The sequence below is a fragment of the Ranitomeya variabilis genome, chromosome 1 (genome assembly GCF_051348905.1).
Source record: "Ranitomeya variabilis isolate aRanVar5 chromosome 1, aRanVar5.hap1, whole genome shotgun sequence".
NCBI lineage: Eukaryota > Metazoa > Chordata > Amphibia > Anura > Dendrobatidae > Ranitomeya > Ranitomeya variabilis.
In genome coordinates, this window is record NC_135232.1 from 638,587,063 (window position 1) to 638,606,057 (window position 18,995).

General features: G+C 44.1%; 1 protein-coding gene across 3 annotated transcripts in view; it reads left to right on the forward strand.

The window, feature by feature from the left end:
- NUBPL (NUBP iron-sulfur cluster assembly factor, mitochondrial) overlaps positions 1-17,978 on the forward strand; it is a 28,382-nt gene extending 10,404 nt beyond the window's left edge. For 2 of the 3 annotated variants that reach the window (XM_077261070.1, XM_077261075.1), the window contains 4 exons: positions 10,046-10,131; positions 11,417-11,537; positions 16,574-16,656; positions 17,011-17,198. In XM_077261070.1, the coding sequence (XP_077117185.1) occupies positions 10,046-10,131; positions 11,417-11,537; positions 16,574-16,656; positions 17,011-17,064 (344 nt within the window). In that variant the 3' untranslated portion in view covers positions 17,065-17,198. Of the gene's footprint in view, positions 1-10,045; positions 10,132-11,416; positions 11,538-16,573; positions 16,657-17,010 lie in introns of all 3 variants that reach the window. The other variant, XM_077261067.1, reaches the window with a different exon arrangement.
- Positions 17,979-18,995: the final 1,017 nt, after the last annotated feature.

Below are 18,995 nucleotides of genomic sequence, written 5' to 3' on the forward strand. Positions count from 1 at the left end.
AAATGTAGTCCCCGGCTTTTCAGCCGGACTAGGCCGCGTTTGTAATTCCCGCCCACCGCTCAGGCGCTTCTCGTTCTGAACGAGAACAGCCCTGCAGATCTCGGCCGCCATATTGGGATTCTGCAGAAAACGCTTCCTCTTCCTCCCTGGGGACACCGGCACAGGACCGTGGGTAAGCTGCCCCTTCCTATAGGGAAATGCTTAACCCCTTCTCTGCATCCACATCCCAGGCTAGTGCAGTATTTTGGAGGCACAGACATACAGCTATGTCTCAGTCTAAGGAGGCAAAAAGGGGCAACAAAAAGCACACTGTCTTTTTTACCATATGTGCCACTTGCAATTCTTCTTTGCCACGTGCCCACAGTACCCCCTTGTGCCAGAACTGTGACCCGGCCTGTGCGCAGCTGCCTTCTGCCGCTACCTCCAATGTCGCCACCGATCCCGCCGAGCCTAACCCTCCTGTCTGGGCCGCGTCCCTGTCACGTTCAATGGAATCCTTAGTCAAGGCATTGGACTCTTTCCGTGGGTCCTCCTTGAGCCAGAACTCACCTCCGTCGGCTGCGATGGAATCTGGTGACAGTGCAGGGCCGTCCGACCACAGGGGGCGTACCGTTCTACGGGACTCCCGGGGTTCTAGAAAAAGGACCCTTCCCTCATCTCCCGTACACGTTCGAGCTTCAGCTTCTGCGAGCTCATCTTCTCGATTCCCCCTCCCCTGAGGGTCGCAGCGTACAGGACTCAGTATATGAGTCGGAGGAATCTTTAACCCAAGACTCCTCTATTGGTCAGGAGACACTTGACTCCCTTATTGAGGCAGTCAACAAAACATTAATGGTGGACGACGAATCTGCTTCCTCTCAGGAACATGTCGTATCTTTTAAAAAGACTAAACGCGTCCAAAAGATATTTGCTAATCACCCTGAGTTTCAGGACATTATCCAAAAACACAGGGAGCACCCCGAGAAGCGTTTCACGGCTCAAAAAGCCACGGAAGCTAAATATCCTTTCTCAAAGGATCTGGTGAAGGGGTTGCTTCTCTCTCCTTCTGTGGATCCGGCCGTATCGCGACTCGCGTCCAAAACGGTCGTATCCCTGTCAGACGGTTCATCACTCAAAAATCCTTCTGACCGTCAAATTGATTATTTGGCTCGCTCAGTCTTTGAAGTCTCAGGAGCAGCTCTTCTTCCATCCTTTGCAGCTACCTGGGTAGCTAAGGCTATGGTGGCCTGGGCAGAGGTGTTAATCTCTACCGTCCACGGCAGTAATCTTCCCCCAGAGGCGGCCAGACTAGCTAACCAGATAGCTCAGGCCGGAGACTTCATTGTTAACGCTTCCATAGATGCGGCTAATTGCGCAGCGCAAGCAGCTGCAAACGCGATTTCCATCAGGAGGGCCTTATGGCTCCGCGATTGGCGAGCAGATTCTGCTTCTAAAAAGTCGCTGACTTCTCTACCTTACCAAGCGGGTCGTTTATTCGGGGAGAAACTAGACCAAATCATTTCTGACGCTACCGGAGGGAAGAGTAAATTTCTTCCTCAGCAAAAACCGGCCCGGCCTTTTCGGAATCAACAGCAGTTTCGATTCCGGTCCTTTCGTAACAACTCCGGTTGGTCCTCCTCTTCCCCTGGTTCGGGACGACGGGACAACAGAACTTCCCAGGTCTCATACAGACCAAATCCTTCCTGGAAACCCAGACCGAGACCGTCTGCCCCTAAGCCGTCCGCACCCCTCAAACCTTCTACACAATGACTTGTTGGCGTGTCCGGTGGACACCGACAGAGTAGGCGGACGCCTTCTTTCGTTGTGTCAAAATTGGCTCTCGGTCGTTCACGACGAGTGGGTCAGAGAGCTCGTGTCTTCCGGATACAAAATCGAGTTTTCCTCCATCCCTCCTCCGCATTTCTTCCAGTCTTCTCCCCCCAAATCAAGGGCGTCACATCTCCTTCAGGCCATACAGGCGCTTCAAAGGGACGGTGTCATCGCTCCGGTCCCTCGAGACCAAAGGTTCAAGGGGTTTTACTCCAACCTTTTCGTTGTCCCAAAGAAGGACGGGACTCTACGGCCCATACTGGACCTCAAACTGCTGAACAAGTTCGTACGGGTCCGACACTTCAGGATGGACTTGCTCCGTTCTGTTGTCGCGTCCCTGGAAAAAGGAGAGTTCCTTGCATCCATAGACATCAAGGATGCTTATCTACACATTCCAATTTTTCCCTCTCATCAGCAGTTTCTGCGCTTCGCAGTCCAAGAAGAACACTTCCAGTTTGTGGCCTTGCCCTTCGGACTTGCCACCGCCCCCAGAGTCTTCACAAAGGTCATGGCGGCTGTCATGGCCATTCTTCACGCTCGGGGAGTTGTAGTCCTGCCCTATCTAGACGACCTATTAATCAAAGGTCCGTCCCAGTCTGCCTGCAAGGAGTCTGTCAGCATCACCGTGGATTCTCTTTCTCGCCTGGGTTGGAAGATCAACTTCGAGAAATCATCTCCAGTGCCGGCTCAGCAAATCTGCTTCCTGGGCATGATTTTGGACTCTTCCCGCGGGTTGGTCATTCTCCCTCCAGAGAAGGTTTTATCCTTACAACAAGGAGCGCGCAAGCTCTCCCGCCCAGTCCCTCACTCCATTCGCTTCGTGATGCGCATCCTGGGGAAAATGGTTGCGGCGATGGAAGCTGTTCCATTTGCGCAGTTCCATCTCCGTCCTTTGCAACAGGCGCTCCTGTTAGCATGGGACAGGAGCCCGACTTCCCTCGACCGTCGTTTTCGCCTGCCCCCACAGGTCACGCAGACCCTCAGGTGGTGGACGCTACAGTCCTCCCTGAACCAAGGGAAGTCCTTTCTTCCTGTGCGTTGGTTAGTGGTGACCACCGATGCCAGCCTCTTGGGCTGGGGCGCAGTTTTCATTCACCACACGGCACACCGTCGTTGGTCCCCAAGAGAGTCGCGTCTCCCAATCAATATCTTGGAAATTCGAGCGATCGCTCTTGCCTTACGCAACTTTCACCACCTTCTCGCAGGCCATCCCATCAGAATCCAATCCGACAACGTCACACCCGTGGTGTACATCAACCGACAAGGGGGAACCCGCAGCACAGCAGCCATGCTCGAAGTCTCCCACATCCTGCGCTGGGCCGAGACCAATCACTCGCTCATCTCGGCGATCCACATACCAGGCGTGGAGAATTGGGAAGCGGACTTCCTCAGTCGCCAAGGTCTTGCCTCGGGTGAGTGGTCCCTTCATCCGGAAGTCTTCCAGCAGATTTGCCTTCGCTGGGGGACGCCGGATGTGGATCTCATGGCCTCGAGGTTCAACAACCAGGTTCCCCAGTTCATTGCTCGTTCCCACGATCCTTGCGCCGTCAGGGTAGATGCCCTGGTCCTGTCGTGGTATCGGTTCCAGCTGCCATACATATTTCCGCCTCTTCCTCTGCTCCCGAGAGTCATCAAGAAGATCAGAGCAGAGGGGAGACCAGTGATTCTCGTCGTGCCCGACTAGCCGCGCCGAGCTTGGTACGCGGAACTTGTCCAAATGGTCGCCGACACCCCCTGGCGCCTTCCAGATCGCACAGACCTTCTCTCACAGGGCCCGTTTTACCACCAGAACTCCGGGGCCCTGTCTTTGACGGCGTGGCCATTGAATCCTGGATTTTAGCCCAAGCCGGATTCTCTCCAGGGGTTTCTTCTACCATGATTCGCGCTAGGAAACCCGTATCCATGCGCATTTATCATCGCACCTAGCGCATCTTCTTCTCATGGTGCAATACCCATGGACGTTCTCCCTTGGTCTTTTCCATTCCGTCCATTCTGGAGTTTCTCCAAGCAGGTCTAGAGTCAGGCCTCGCCCTAAGCTCGCTCAAGGGACAAGTGTCCGCATTGTCTGTTCTTTTCCAACGAAAGATCGCTTCCAAACTGCCGGTTAAGACGTTCATCCAAGGAGTCTCCCAGGTGGTCCCTCCCTATAGAATGCCTTTGGCGTCATGGGATCTTAACTTGGTTCTCGGAGTTCTTCAGGAGGCCCCTTTCGAACCATTGCAGGACATCTCGCTCACCCTCCTTTCATGGAAGGTGGTCTTTCTCGTGGCGATTACGTCAATCAGGAGAGTTTCTGAGTTGGCGGCTCTCTTGCCGACCCCCCTTCCTGATTTTCCACTCAGACAAGGTAGTTTTGAGGACCTCTCCCTCTTTCCTACCGAAGGTCGTCTCCTCCTTTCATCTAAATGAGGACACCAACCCATCGTATCGAGAAGGCTCTCCATACTCTGGATGTGGTTAGAGCCCTTCGGCGGTACATATCTCGCACGGCTCCCTTCCGTAAGTCGGATGTCCTGTTCGTGCTTCCGGAAGAACATAGGAAAGGTCTACCTGTCTCAAAGGCCACTCTAGCCAAGTGGATTCGTTCCACCATTCAGGACTCCTATCGTGCCAGGAACACTCCTGTCCCAGCAGGGATTACGGCGCATTCGACTCGGTCGGTCGGTGCTTCTTGGGCCATTCGGCACCAGGCATCCGCACAACAGCTTTGTAAAGCTGCGACTTGGTCCAGTCTGCATACCTTCATGAAGCACTATCACATCCATACCCAGGCTTCGGCAGACGCTGCCCTCGGCAGGCGCATTCTGCAGACAGCGGTACCTCAGTAAGCCAGTGGTACATGGGGTTTTAGCAGTGCAATTGCTCCCCCCCCAGGGACTGCTTTTGGACGTCCCATGGTCCTGTGTCCCCCAATGAGGCGTAGGAGAAAAGGAGATTTTTGTGTACTCACCGTAAAATCTTTTTCTCCGAGCCAATCATTGGGGGACACAGCACCCACCCTGTTAGCCTATTGGCTGGTTGTTGTTGGTATTTTGTTACTTAGTTTTGGACATACCGTGTTTCCCCGAAAGTAAGACAGTGTCCTACATTCTTTTACCACTCAAAAGTCCCACTATGTCTTACTTTCGGGGTATGTCTTATATTGGAAAATTGCGCCATATATTGCGATTGCGCCGTAAGTAGTGTTGAGCGATACCTTCTGATACTCAAAGGTATCGGATGGTATCGGCCGATATCCAAAAAGTATCGGATATCACCGATACCGATACCCGATACCAATACAAGTCAATGGGACACAAGTATCGGAAGGTATCCTGGATGGTTCCCAGGGTCTGAAGGAGAGGAAACTCTCCTTCAGGCCCTGGGATCCATATTCATGTAAAAAATAAAGAATTAAAATAAAAAATATGGATATACTCACCTCTCTCTTGTTGCCTCTCCACAGCACAGGTTATGAGGAAGCTGCAGATTCTAGTGGGGAGCCTGAAGGACCTGTGATGATGTCAGGAAGAGGGAGGGCTCTGAGCTGCCATGTGATGCTCCAGCCTGCCCACTTCTGACATCATCACAGGTCCTGTTTGTGCACAACACTCGGCCTCCAAGCATGGCAGGCAGGTATACAGCGATCTCCTGGCCCCTGCTGGTGCTGCCTCCTCCTCCCCCGGACACACGGCTCTCCCCAGCTGCTGCAGGAATCAGCAGCTGAGGAAGCCATGTGTGTCCCTGCTTAAGTGCAGCATTCATTTGCTGCTCCCGGCTCACCGCTCAGCTGATTGGTGGGCGGGGAGCCGCTAATGAATATTCACTGCACTTAATCATCGGGACCACATGGTTTCCCAGCTCTGATTCCGGGCAGCGGAAAAATACGGTAATGCAGCAAAAGGTACCGGTACTATGGCTTATATTTTTCCAACGTACAGTTTGCTATGTCTTACTTTCGGGGTGCGTCTTACATTAGCCGACCCCGCTAAAACCCCCGCTACGTCTTACTATCGGGGATGTCTTACTTTCGAGGAAACACGGTAGTTTACTTGTCTTGGTTTTACTCCTACTGCTTTACTACCGAACTGGGTCGTTACTGGCCAGTCAAGGGGTGTATACTGCAGAGGAGGAGTTAACTCTTTGTGTTTACTTAGTGCCCTCCTAGTGGCAAGCAGCATAACACCCATGGTCCTGTGTCCCCCAATGATTGGCTCGGAGAAAAAGATTTTACGGTGAGTACACAAAAATCTCCTTTTTTTTTTAGCTACAAAGCATTTTGTAGGAAAAAGTTTTGAGAAAGAGGACATCCACTTTAAGATCTAATCACATTAGTATTGCTGCCATGTATATACAACTGCAGTTAAAGTAAATCCCCTGCAAATTCCAGTTGTTCCTAAAGTTTTGGGTCGCCATAGCTTTTCCAGGTGGTCCGACTGCAGCCTAAACATTGGTCACGGTTACAACATGACTTAGTCATTTTATTTACATTTTATCTAACTATCATTCAGATGGTCTCATTTCGACATGTTAACAAACATCCATCAGTTGAAAGCACTACTTGAGCATTTTTTATTTTTGCTTTTTCAGCGCACCAAGTGGCGCTTTGAATTCAAGTCCGCTGTCCCTGGTCATATAATCACCCAACGGCGTCTTCACTGTTTTTCGGCACTTGCGTCTGGCAATTAAAAAAACCTCCGCAGGGGTTACTGATGATAACAAAACAATATAAATGATATAAGATATGTATAGTTGCTTCTCACAAAATTAGAATATCATCAAAAAGTTAATTTATTTCAGTTATTCAATACAAAAAGTGAGTGCAATAGCAAGGGTATGTAACAAATTGTCACTACTTTTTGTATTAGCTGCAGCTTAATTGACAGATGCCAATTTAGTACCAAAACTATTACGGTTGTACATAGATCTTTAAAAATTAACCTTTAATAACTCCATTAGAATGAGACCGCAAAAGACAAAAAACAAAAACCTATAGCCCAAGGGAATATGAACAATAGCTAAAACCACACAGACTGCAATTTGGGCAATAATTGTCTTGTCTTTATATTTTATATTATATTCTTCTGTGTAGAGGCTGAATAGTATACTTTAGTATGTGGAAAAGGGGTCCTGTTTTCCTAACCCATAGCTGTATGTTACCCTATAGGGTTCAGTTTGATTAACATTTCTGATCATTTCCTGTCGATTCCCATGGGGAACTATATACGTGGTGGTAGATTTTTTTAATTTCTCCTTGGAGCCATATATATGGTTAACTGTTAGAGCGGTGGAGCTCTTACCTGCACAGAATATCTTTAAGTGCCTAATAGGATGGGGGATTAAATACAGCACTAGTGTTTGTGATCACACTAACAGATTTGGTGCTAACAGATCCTATTACCGTAAGTCTGTGTAGATGTGCACAGGAAACGCAGATGATGGATGATGTCATCCCGGCCTGTGCGTTCCACGCACCGGAACCTGTTTACAGCTGATAGGGAGCCGGATGTGTCTATGCCTGTCACCAGTTTCCGATGCACTCCGAGCATCGGAAGTGTATGGAGGACACCGGAAATGAGACTCATTGAGGCCTGAGACGCAGGAAATTATAAGCGATGGCAGCGCAGGCTGTCATCACTGTCCAGCCAGACAAAATCAGAGGTGCTGGAACGAGATATGGGACTCCTTCACCTGGCTAAACTCTCTTGATGATTCCCGTCATGATGAAACGCGTCGCGAGAAATTGAGAGCATCCATTGTACTGGAACCTCAAACCATAAATAGAGGGGCTGAGTATTTACCCACATGAATGGGATCCGTCGGGAGGGGTGCACCCAATAACATGCTGAGTGTTCCAATTATTGGTATTGGCAATATTATATACTGTCTCCTAGGTATTAGGCAAATAGCTGACAAGTCTCCTTTCTATCTGTTTCAAATATCAATCTTTGTGATTTGTGTGCACCGAGAGATTCAAAGCAATATTAATATCTAAGTTGCCATATACAATAGTTTGGTGGCTTGTGTCTGCATGGTTTTAGCTATTGTTCATATTCCCTTGGGCTATATGTTTTTTTGTCTTTTGCTGTCTCATTTTATTGGAGTTAATAAAGGTTAATTTTTAAATATACATGTACAACCATAATAGTTAGTTTTTGGTACTAAATTGGCATCTGTCAATTAAGTGGTAGCTAATACAAAAAGTAATGGCAATTTGTTATATACCCTTGCTATTGCAGGAACAATACAAAAAGTTAAACTCATTATATAGAGTCATTACAAACAGAGTGATCTATTTCAAGTGTTTATTTCTGTTAATGATTATGATTATGGCTTACGGCCAGTGAAAACCCAAAAGTCATTATCTCAGTAAATTAGAATACTTTATAACACCAGCTTGAAAAAATGATTTTAAAATCTGAAATGTTGGCCTACTGAAATGTATGTTCAGTAAATGCACTCAATACTTGGTCGGGGCTCCTTTTGCATCAATTACTGCATCAATGGCGTGGCATTGAGGCGATCAGCTTGTGGCAATGCTGAGGTGTTATGGAAGCCCAGGTTGCTTTGATTGCAGCCTTCAGCTCATCTGCATTGTTGGGTCTGGTGTCTCTCATTTTCCTCTTGACTAAACCCCGTAGATTCTCTATATGGGGTTAAGGTCAGGCGAGTTTGCTGGCCAATCAAGCACAATGATACTGTTGTTTTTAAACCAGGTATTGGTAGTTTTGGCAGTGTGGGCAGGTGCCAAGTCCTGCTGGAGAATGAAATTTCCATCTAGAAAAGCTTGTCAGCAGAGGGAAGAATGAAGTGCTCTAAAACTTTGGTCTTGATAAATCACAGTGGACCTACACCAGCAGATGACATGGCTCCCCAAACCATCACTGATTGGAAACTTCACACTAGACCTCAAGCAGCTTGGATTGTGTGCCTCTCCACTCTTCCTCCAGACTCTGGGACCTGGATTTCCAAATGAAATGCAACATTTACTTTCATCTGAAAACAACACCTTGGACCACTGAGCAACAGTCCAGTTCTTTTTCTCCTTGGCCCAGATAAGACCTTCTGGCGTTATCTATTGGACATGAGTGGCTTGACACAAGGAATGTGACACTTGTAGCCCATGTCCTGGATACATCTGTGTGTGGTGGCTCTTGAAGCAATGACTCGAGCAGCAATCCACTCCTTGTGAATCTCCCCCCAAATTTGTGAATGGCCTTTTCTTAACAATCCTTTCAAGGCTGTGGTTATCCCGGTTGCTTGTGCACCTATTTCTACTACACTTTTTCCTTCCACTCAACTTTCCATTAGTTTGTAACCAATAGGCCTAGTTTGCTGGCACTTCCAAAATTAGTAATTCTACAAACAACGGAAGCATATGCCAATTTTCAAAAGACTAATCATATTTTATTAAACATAAACATATAATACAATACACATTAAAAAATATGGAGATACATGTACAAAAACAACTGCAATCACAGAGTATAGCTATCTAATCAAAAATAATAATAAATATGAGTTATAGGTAAATCCCAAGATTAACAGATAAGGTGCGCATATTACACAAAGATCATTTATGATCAAGTTATTCCAAGGAGTGTAAATGGGTAATGGTAATTTAATAAAAAAATATAATCCATTAGAAAAGCCGGAGCATATCATAAGCCAATCTATTTCAAAGTTATGTTTGTTGTTCACATATTAACACTAAGCTACTATATACGTACCATGGTATATGGTGCAAAGAAAAATACTAGATACTTGGGCGTATTTCTCGCATGTGTGATCCCGGCCTAAGGGACCTTTGTAAACGCTTAGGAAGCCTTTGCAGGTGTTTTTTGTTAATTATTCTAATTTACTGAGATAATGACTTTTGGGTTTTCATTGGCTGAAAGCCATAATCATCAACATTAACAGAAATAAACGCTTGAAATAGATCACTCTGTAATGACTGTATATAATATGAGTTTCACTTTTTGTATTGAAGAACTGAAATAAATTAACTTTTTGATGATATTCTAATTTTGTGAGAAGCGCCAGTATGACATGTTATATTATAATATTTGGCATTTCAATGCCATCTGTGTATTCTCATGGATCACTACAGTACATAGTGAGTTAAAAAGTTGACTGTCTTCCCCAGCCCTGGCCTGTAGTGTTGGTCATTTTATGTTCTCGGCAGGAGGCAGTGGGAGCAGAGTCTTGTTCCAGTCAGTGAGTGGGAGCAGATTAACCAAATGATTCATCTTCCCAGGGGCCGTGATAGTCTCAACTCCTCAGGACATCGCACTGCTGGATGCTCGCAGAGGGGCCGAAATGTTTCAGAAAGTCAACGTTCCTGTAAGTTCCAGCTCTGTTAAGCCAAGCATGCTTCTTATCTTATCAAGAATGATTGGTTCCAACTGTTATAACATTCATTAGTATTTCTCACATCCATGATTTTCCAACAGTAACTTTAAAGTGAAACCATCAATTTACAAATGAATGTCTCTTTATTGAAATGCTTCGTTCATTACAATTCATAGATCATGATGTCAGGCATAAACTGAAATTCTGTCTCAAAGGTGAAAATGTAACTGTCGGCCTTTATCTTAAAAGGAAGCAGATGCAACGTGCAGATCAGCCATCGGGAGGGTGTTGAAGCCCCTCTGAAGTGAAAATTTCATTTACACTTAAAGATAACTAGAAACTACACCCTAAAGTCTGGATGAAGTTTTCCCTTGAATGGATTGTCCGGGACTTTAACTTTGATGGCCTATCCTTAGGAAAGGTCATCGATGTCTGATCAGTGGAGGTGCAACAATGCCGATCAGCTGTTCCCGATGTCAGCCAGAACTGCTCAGTTATGAAGCCGCACAGCTCCGCCGACTGTATAGTGGCCACGACCTGGTACTGCATGTCCACCATATTCAAATCAATAGGGGCTGATGTGCAGTACCCAGCCGTGTCCACTATTCTGTCGACGGAGCTGTGCAGCTTCACAAATGACCAGTTCTGGCCTATCAGATATTGATGAGCTTATCCTAAAGATATGCCATCAGTGTTGAAGTCCCAGACAAGCCATTTATAAGTATGCGCACACAGAATATATAAGCAACGGATTTTCTGTCCGAATTTCATGAGCAGATTTCATTGTGCACTAGAATAACATTAATATAAATGAGACTTTAAGAAGGGTCATCAAACCGCTTAAAATAAAATGTGACGTGTAAATTGACCTTCCTAATTTATACTACAGTTTCATCCCTCAAAGGGTAAAAGTGGCAGAAAATCTTCATCATTTCCACAACACAGCAATTTTGAAGTATATTTTTCTTTATTCAAATTCTGCAGTGTAGTGTACTACCCTCAGTGTAAGGCCTCTTTCACACTGGTGTCGTGCACTGCACGTCGCAATGCGTTGTTGTAGATAAAAAACGCATCCTGCAAAGTTGTCTGCAGGATGCGTTTTTTCTCCATTGACTTTTATTAGCTTCCGCTGCCAACGTCGGGCATTTTCTTCACAGTATGCGTCGGTACGTCGGGCCGCCGCAGCGCGACGGCCCCGTACTGACGCTAGTGTGAAAGCAGCCATAGCTATATTACGGTAACTAACAATCTTCTTATGTTTTATTCTGTTTGTTAGGTGCTGGGCTTAGTGCAGAACATGAGTGTTTTCCGTTGTCCAAAATGTGACCATAAATCCCATATCTTTGGAGCAGATGGGGCACAGCAACTTGCTACTGCTATGGGACTTGATATTTTAGGTACAAAGTTTTCATCTGTGATCATCAGTTGCCACCCTCTGCCCATTCATCTTGCTAGGGTGTAGTAATGCAACTGTATGATCAGGTTACACATAGACCTGAATTTCATTAAGTAAACGTGTCCATGCAGAAGAAAAATGATGTGTTTATTATCTTCCCCATCTGTTAGTTATCAGTATTGTATATTCAGTGTATGCATTATAATACTTACCGGTTGTTGTCTTCTACCGTTTCCAGCGCTGCTCCAATCACTCTTCTTCACCGTGTGAATGGCTCACATAACGTTTCAGTGTGGACCAGAAGTCAATTGCTCAGTGTAATTCTGTGAGATTCAGAATGAGGATCTTATAGACTTACATTAAGGAGCAAAGGAGGAAGAGAGAGCTGTGGTCACATAGTGGTGCGCACTGGAAATGGCAGAAAGCGGTCACTGGTAATTATTTTAATGCATACCCTGAAGAAACATTTTTGATAGCTAATAGATGGGGAAATGAGAAAAAAACATTGGCGTTTTACTTTATTGTTGTAGCTATGTAATTTTTATATAGGTTATGAATAGGTCCTTGTACATTAAAGAGGTTGTCCTGGCTTTTTTTAATATGGCACATTTGTACCTAGGCTGTGAAATGCTGACAGTGTGTAATATACTCCCTGTCAGCATTCTGCACTGTTGCCTAGATACCACACTTCAGCAGGTGACCAGCGCTCCTGATTCTGGAGGAGCTGCTCACACTCTCTCTAGAGTTTTCCTGTCTGGCAGAGACTGGACGTAATGTCACAACAGACACCACTCCCATTCTCTGCCAGACCCACCTCTTGCTTCCTCTGCGCAAGCGCTGGAAGCAATTCTAGTATTTATGCAGAGACTCCCAATACTTGCACACTGTAGCTTAGTGCGAGGCAGCACAGCTGATTGGATCAAGCTGTCCAATCAGCTGTTCGCTGTGACAAGGCTAGGGGCAAAAGGGAATGTCTAATGAGCGCCTCCTTCCTCAGACTGAGGGAAGTGCTAATTTGAAAAGAGAGAGCAAGGAAGGCGGCTGTCGCAGCTCTCTGCTCCTCAGTCTTTTGCACCTAGCACTGTCACAGGACCCTGACTTCTCCAACACAAAATCTCCACAGCTCTATGTACAACAGATGTAGCCGAGTTGATTTGTCGCATTCAACTCTGCTGCACTGATAAATACAGCTCTGCTACCTCTGGACAGACCTTTTTACTACAGCTTACATTTTAAATGTTCGAAATGAGCTCTCCTCCATCTGAATAGCTCAGATGAAGAACCATAGCTGCACCACTCTGTTACTTACAGAAGAATTTGTATTCCATGATTCCTCTTATCTTTGGAATGGTGTGCATGTTGTTTTATGTGTATTCATCCCTTCCCAGACGTGTCCAAACGTTTTTTGTTTTTTTTTAACCGCCCCTTTCGCTCAAGGTCCATGGCATTTTTGATATATCTGTCCACATGGATGTACGAGGGCTCGCAGGATGAGTTGTACTTTCATTTTACCACATAGTGAACTGGAAAAGGAGAAAGAAAAATTGTGTGTGGCAAAAATCACAAAATTCTAACATTGTTTTTCTGGTATATATTGTGTGGTAGAAATGTTCTCCTCATCAGTATGAGTACAGCGATACCTAACATGTCCAGTTTTTTTTAATTATTTTACTGGTAAAAAATAAAAATTTCATTTTCTCAAGGGTATAAGGAGAAAATGGACCATACAATAAGTTGTGCAATTTCTCCTGAGTACGCAGATACTCCATATCTAGTGGAAAACTACTGTTTTGGCGCACGAATGGGCTTAGGACGGAAGGAGCACTGTTTGAATTTTAGAGCACCATTTTGGCTGGAATAGATTGCTGACTCCATGTCACATATGAACAGCCTCTGACAAGTCAAAAACAACAGAAACCCCCACAAGTTACCCAATTTGGCAACTACACTTCTCTATAAATTAATCTAGGGGTGTAGTGAGCATTTTTAAAGCTCAGGCGATTCACAGAATTGTATAACCTTGGACTGACTAAATGGAAAATTACCATTTTTTCCCACCAAACTGTTGCTTTGGCCCCAAGTTTTTCATTTTCAGAATGGGTAATATGGGAAACGAATGTTACAATTTGTTGTGCAATGTCTCCTGATACTCCAATACCCCAGATGTGGTCAAAAACTACCTTTGAGACACTGTGCAAAGCTCAGAAGGGAAGTAGCGCCATATTGGAGTTCAGATTTTGCTGCACTGGCATGAGGGCGCCATGTTACATTGGCAGAGCCCCTGAGGTGCCAGAACAGCAGAAACCCCCCATAAGAGACACAATTTTACAAACTACACCTCTCATTGAATTAATCTAGGGATGCAATGATCATATTGACAGCACATGTGCCTCACAGATTTTTTTACCATTAGTGAAGAAAAAAATAAGTACATTTTTACCACTAAAATGTTTTAGCTCCAAATTTTTTATTTCTATAAGAGCTAACAGGAAAAAATGAACCTCACAATTTGCAGTGCATGTTGCTGAGTGAAAATTGCAAATCTGCTATTGTAGTGCCCAGTATGTTATAGTGCCCATACATTGTTCCCAACTTCTACTTCTGGAGACAAGGTCCTCATAAATTAGGAGGGTTAATGCTAATTGCGGTTTAGGCACACTGGGGCTCAGAAGGGAGTGGGCATTAGGATTTGGGAGCGCAGAATTCACTTGAATGTCTTTTGGGGGGCGAGGAGCCATGGTGCTTTTCCAGAGCCTTTGTGTTACCAGTTAGTGAAAGCCCCTTATATTTCCATTGACAGATCTGAGGGGGGACTAGCCTTTTTTGTGGATGGACTTGAAGGTTTTTTTGGGAGCATTTAACATAACATTTTGGATCACATTTATCCTGCACTCTACATTCAGCACTTACATCGGGGTTTCCATATAAATCTCTGAATGACATGAGATCCCCAATGGATGCATTCACTGTAATGAAGTACGGTACCTGTGAAAATATTCAGTCCTGGCCAAAGGTTTTGACTGACACAAATATTGGTTCTCACTAAGTTTATTGCTTCAATTTTTAAAGTTTGAATTTGCATTAACTTTAGATTGTAATGAGAAATAATCATTCCTTTCCTTTAAAATTAACTTAATCACAGTCACAAAAACACAATTTCTTCAAAATTTCATCTCTAACCTAAAAAGACCTGGTGACCTGGAGAATCATAATGACAGGTCAGTTTTAGCATTTAGTGAACCTAGCAAAAAAGCCAAACAAAAAAACAAGTGTGGGATTCACTTTTTTGCAATTTCACCGCACTTGGATTTTTTTCCAGTTTTCTAGTACACGACATGGTAAAACCAATGGTGTCATTCAAAAGTACAACTTGTCCTGCAAAAAATAAGCCCTCACATGGCCATATTCACGGAAAATTAAAGTTATGGCTCTGGGAAGAAGGTGAGCGAAAAACAAACAAAAACGAAAAAGGACTTAAACTTTGACAAATCACAAAAATAAATGGGTTTCAAACTTCAGTACCTGCTTTCTTTTCACTAAAATGCAGCAAACCCTGATACCTGCGTTTTTTTACTTTTTTTTTTTTTTTGCACTTATTGCTTTCTATGGGGAGAAAATGCTGAAAGAAATGACATGGTGCAGTTTTCAAAATGCAAAACTTTGGCAGTTCAGTCAAGGAATAAATTAAAAACAATGTGTGTTCATGTTAATGAGATTTCTGAAATCTCATAACTTTTGCTGTTGCTAGATAAAAAACATTACCTTTTCATACAAAAGCAGCAAAAATGCAACATGTGAACATAACCTGAGATTGCCTCTAAATCAGACATTTATCGAATCATTAAGAACTTCAACAAGGGAAGTTCAATTGCTGTGAAGAAATTCCAGCAAGTGTCAGGACTGTCTCCTAAAGATGGTTCGGCACCAGTGCAGATCTTGCTCAGGAATGGCAGCAGGCAGGAGTCGGTGCATCTTCACTTACAGTCAGGTGAATGCTTTTGGAGGTTGGCCTGGAGGGGACTTTTCATCTGTTGGAGTGGTCTTACTCACAATTTTACCTAAGAACACTGTCCTGAATAGAGAATGGGATCATAACATCCCTCAAGAGCAACTTCTCCCAACCAACCAGTAGGACTTTGGTGATAAACAATGATTTTCCAAACATGATGGAACATCATGTCACATGGCAAAAGTGAGAACTAAGAGACACTGGAAACAAAACATTGACATTTGGGACAATGGACTGGAAATGCTCCAGATCTCAGTTCCATTGAGAACATGTGGTCAGTCCTCAAGCGGGTGGACAAGCAAATCCACAAAAATTGTGATAATCTCCAAGCACTGATTAGGCAAGAATGGGGTGCCGACAATCAGGATTTGGCCCAGAAGCTGATATCTAGCTGCTATCGCAAAGTGCAGAAATCTTGACGAAGAAAGAGTTGACCCTGTACATATTGTATAACCTTTGTATACACTTCATATATTTGGCAATAAAAGTGTAAAAACGTATGAAATACTTTGTGTCTCAACTTTTGGCCACAACTGTACTATACCCTAATGGTGTTGTTATATATGACGTGTCCCAATAGTGTGTCGGCTAGGTGTTGTCTTGAATTGAACAGGGAATAAGGGGAGGCAAAAGGTTAGAGGAAGCATCATTCGGTGCAACCAATTCAGCTTTAATTGCCCTGGTAACAATTTCAGAACATATATCAGTGGTGTGGAGCTCAAGAACTACTGATTTCTCAGTTTGTAGCAGGGGTATCTGTCCATTTTGCTCAGGTTTTCTTACATGTATCTGAGCTGTATATGTGAGCTTATGCATAGTAAGTATGTTCCTCATTTCTCGGATCTGTGACTTTCAAGATGCTCTTCTTATAGGCTTCCAATTCAGTAATACAACTTGTCTGACATAGTAAAGCAATGTTTTATACAATGTGTGGGTGGACATACTTCTAGAATCTTTGCTTATACTCCACTTTTTCCTTGTGCACAAAGACCGTGTACAGTTTATTAAACTTTTCTGTGTTCCTACAGGTGATATCCCTCTGCATATTAATATTAGAGAGACCTGCGACTTGGGCAAGCCGGTAGTCGTGTCTGATCCAGAGAGCAGTGAGGTGAATATTGCAGTAGATCCAATAAGTAGAGAAGAACAAAAATGTGCAAATTACCCTGATCCGGCGTCTAGATTGGTTCTCCAAGGCAGCCGGACAAAGCTATGGTCACTACTGTGCTAACAATACTCTGCGCTTGGGGCCTGGGGAACACCACGGGCAGCCAGGACGATGGGAAGAGGATAACCAGTGCAGAGGTGAACACTGGTCCCATATTGTCTGCCATGAAAAACCAAGCTGCGCCCAGGATAGTTCATATCCTTTCGCCAATCTTTACTTGTAAAACTTTTCTTATTTACTTGTAAAATTCTGTTTTTTGTGTTGTTTTTTTATTTTTATTTTCTCTATTTATTGCAGGCTAAGGCATATATGGGCATTGCACAACAAATAATAAGCAGAATCTCCAAATGAAGGTGAAATGTCTACATAAAGGAAGTTTTTGTTATTTTTGTAAAGACTGGAATAAAGGCTTATCGGGAACCCATCATGCTGTAGCAGATGAAGACCAGGACATAAAATGAATGTAGAAAACTAAGAAGGAGCGTGTTTATTCTGTTGTGCTTTTATGGGTATTGCACTCTCATGTGCACTATGTAAGGTTTTCTCTAGGCCCAAATGGGCAAATTTAAGTGTACAATGTACATACTTATCCCAAGAATATCAATTTTCAGAAAATTATATGTAATAAATGAAAAAATATTTGTTTGGATAATGTGATGCCATGTATTATAATTGTTAGATAAACCACAGAGGGAAAATACACAGATGCCAACTTTTCTACCTTTCTACCATGTAGTGAGGTTGGTGGCCATAAAGTAGAAGGAAGGCAATAATTTATGAATATCCTCACCTACTGTATCCTCACCCATCCCTTGTAGATTGTGAGCCTTCGTGGGCAGGGTCCTCTCTCTTACTGTACCAGTTGTGACTTGTATTGTTTAAGATTATTGTACTTGTTTTTATTATGTACACCCCTCCTCACATGTAACGAGCAATGGAATAAATGGTGCTATAATAATAATAATAAATATCAGTGTGCAAAAAGTACTTTAGGGGGAATGTATCATTCCTCTTGCGATTTCTTTTTTTTTTTTGCCTTATGTTGTGCACTTTTTTTCCTGTTCTTTATTGTCTGACATATTTATGCTGCTTCTATTCTTTCCTGCTTCTGCACCATGCCTGCTTTTTCAGGTTTTGTCAGACAAAATGGGCATGGTCAAGATAGACAATTTGAGAGCCATGTTTATAAGCGTGAGGAGGCAAACATTTTTGTGATTTTATGTATGACTGATAGAAATTTTTATTAAAATGAGCAATTATTCTTGAGTATAGATCTTTTAGTGACAAGAAGAGACATATAAAGAAAATCTATATCCCTTTCTTCTTCTAGATCTTGATGTAGCCGTGCTCTCCTTTCATTCTGTAAAACCTAGGTTTATACTTAACCCCTTCCTTCTGTGGCCAATTTCTGCTTTTTAATTTTTCATTTTTTCCTCTCCTTCCAAGAGCTATTACTTTTTTGTTTATATTTTCTCCTACGCCTCATTGGGGGACACAGGACCATGGGATGCTGCTGCCACTAGGAGGACACTAAGTAAAACACAGAAAGAATAGCTCCTCCCCTGCAGTATACACCCTCCTGCTGGCTCTGTGAACCAGTTCTTGCTTAGTGTCTGTAGGAGGCATTTGGGTCTGTTTCAGACCCCACCGTTTTTATTTTAATTTTTGATTTTTTGTTCTAGTTTTTCCTTTAACGGAGCGAATGATGGCGACGGATCCTTTCTAGGCTCCGATCTCCCCCGAACCATCAACAGGCAAGTACGTGGAGCGTTCCTCCCGCATCCTTTCCTGCAACGTTGGATGCCAGCCCTGAGCTCACATTACGGGCGACTGTTCCTTCGCGTTCCGATATCCCCCCTCCATAGCAGGCGACCACATGGAGTAGCCCTCCATCTATGCAAATAGAAAAAAAAGAAAAAGACGGCTAAAAAAGCCGTAGCCAGCTCACCAACCAGACCATCCAGTGCGGAGCACGGAAATTCGTCCCGACCAAGACGTCCTGCAACAGCAACTCCAGACAAAAGTAGATATTCCAGCTCCAGCAAGATGGGTAAAAAAAATTTTTTATTTTATAACTCCAATATGGCAATAAAAAAACTCCTTACATACGGCAGACCAAACAGGTGATAGTGTGGATACGGCTACGCGTTTCGACCCATATAGGTCTTACTCATGCCTAGGCATGAGTAAGACCTATATGGGTCGAAACGCGTAGCCGTATCCACACTATCACCTGTTTGGTCTGCCGTATGTAAGGAGTTTTTTTTATTGCCATGTTGGAG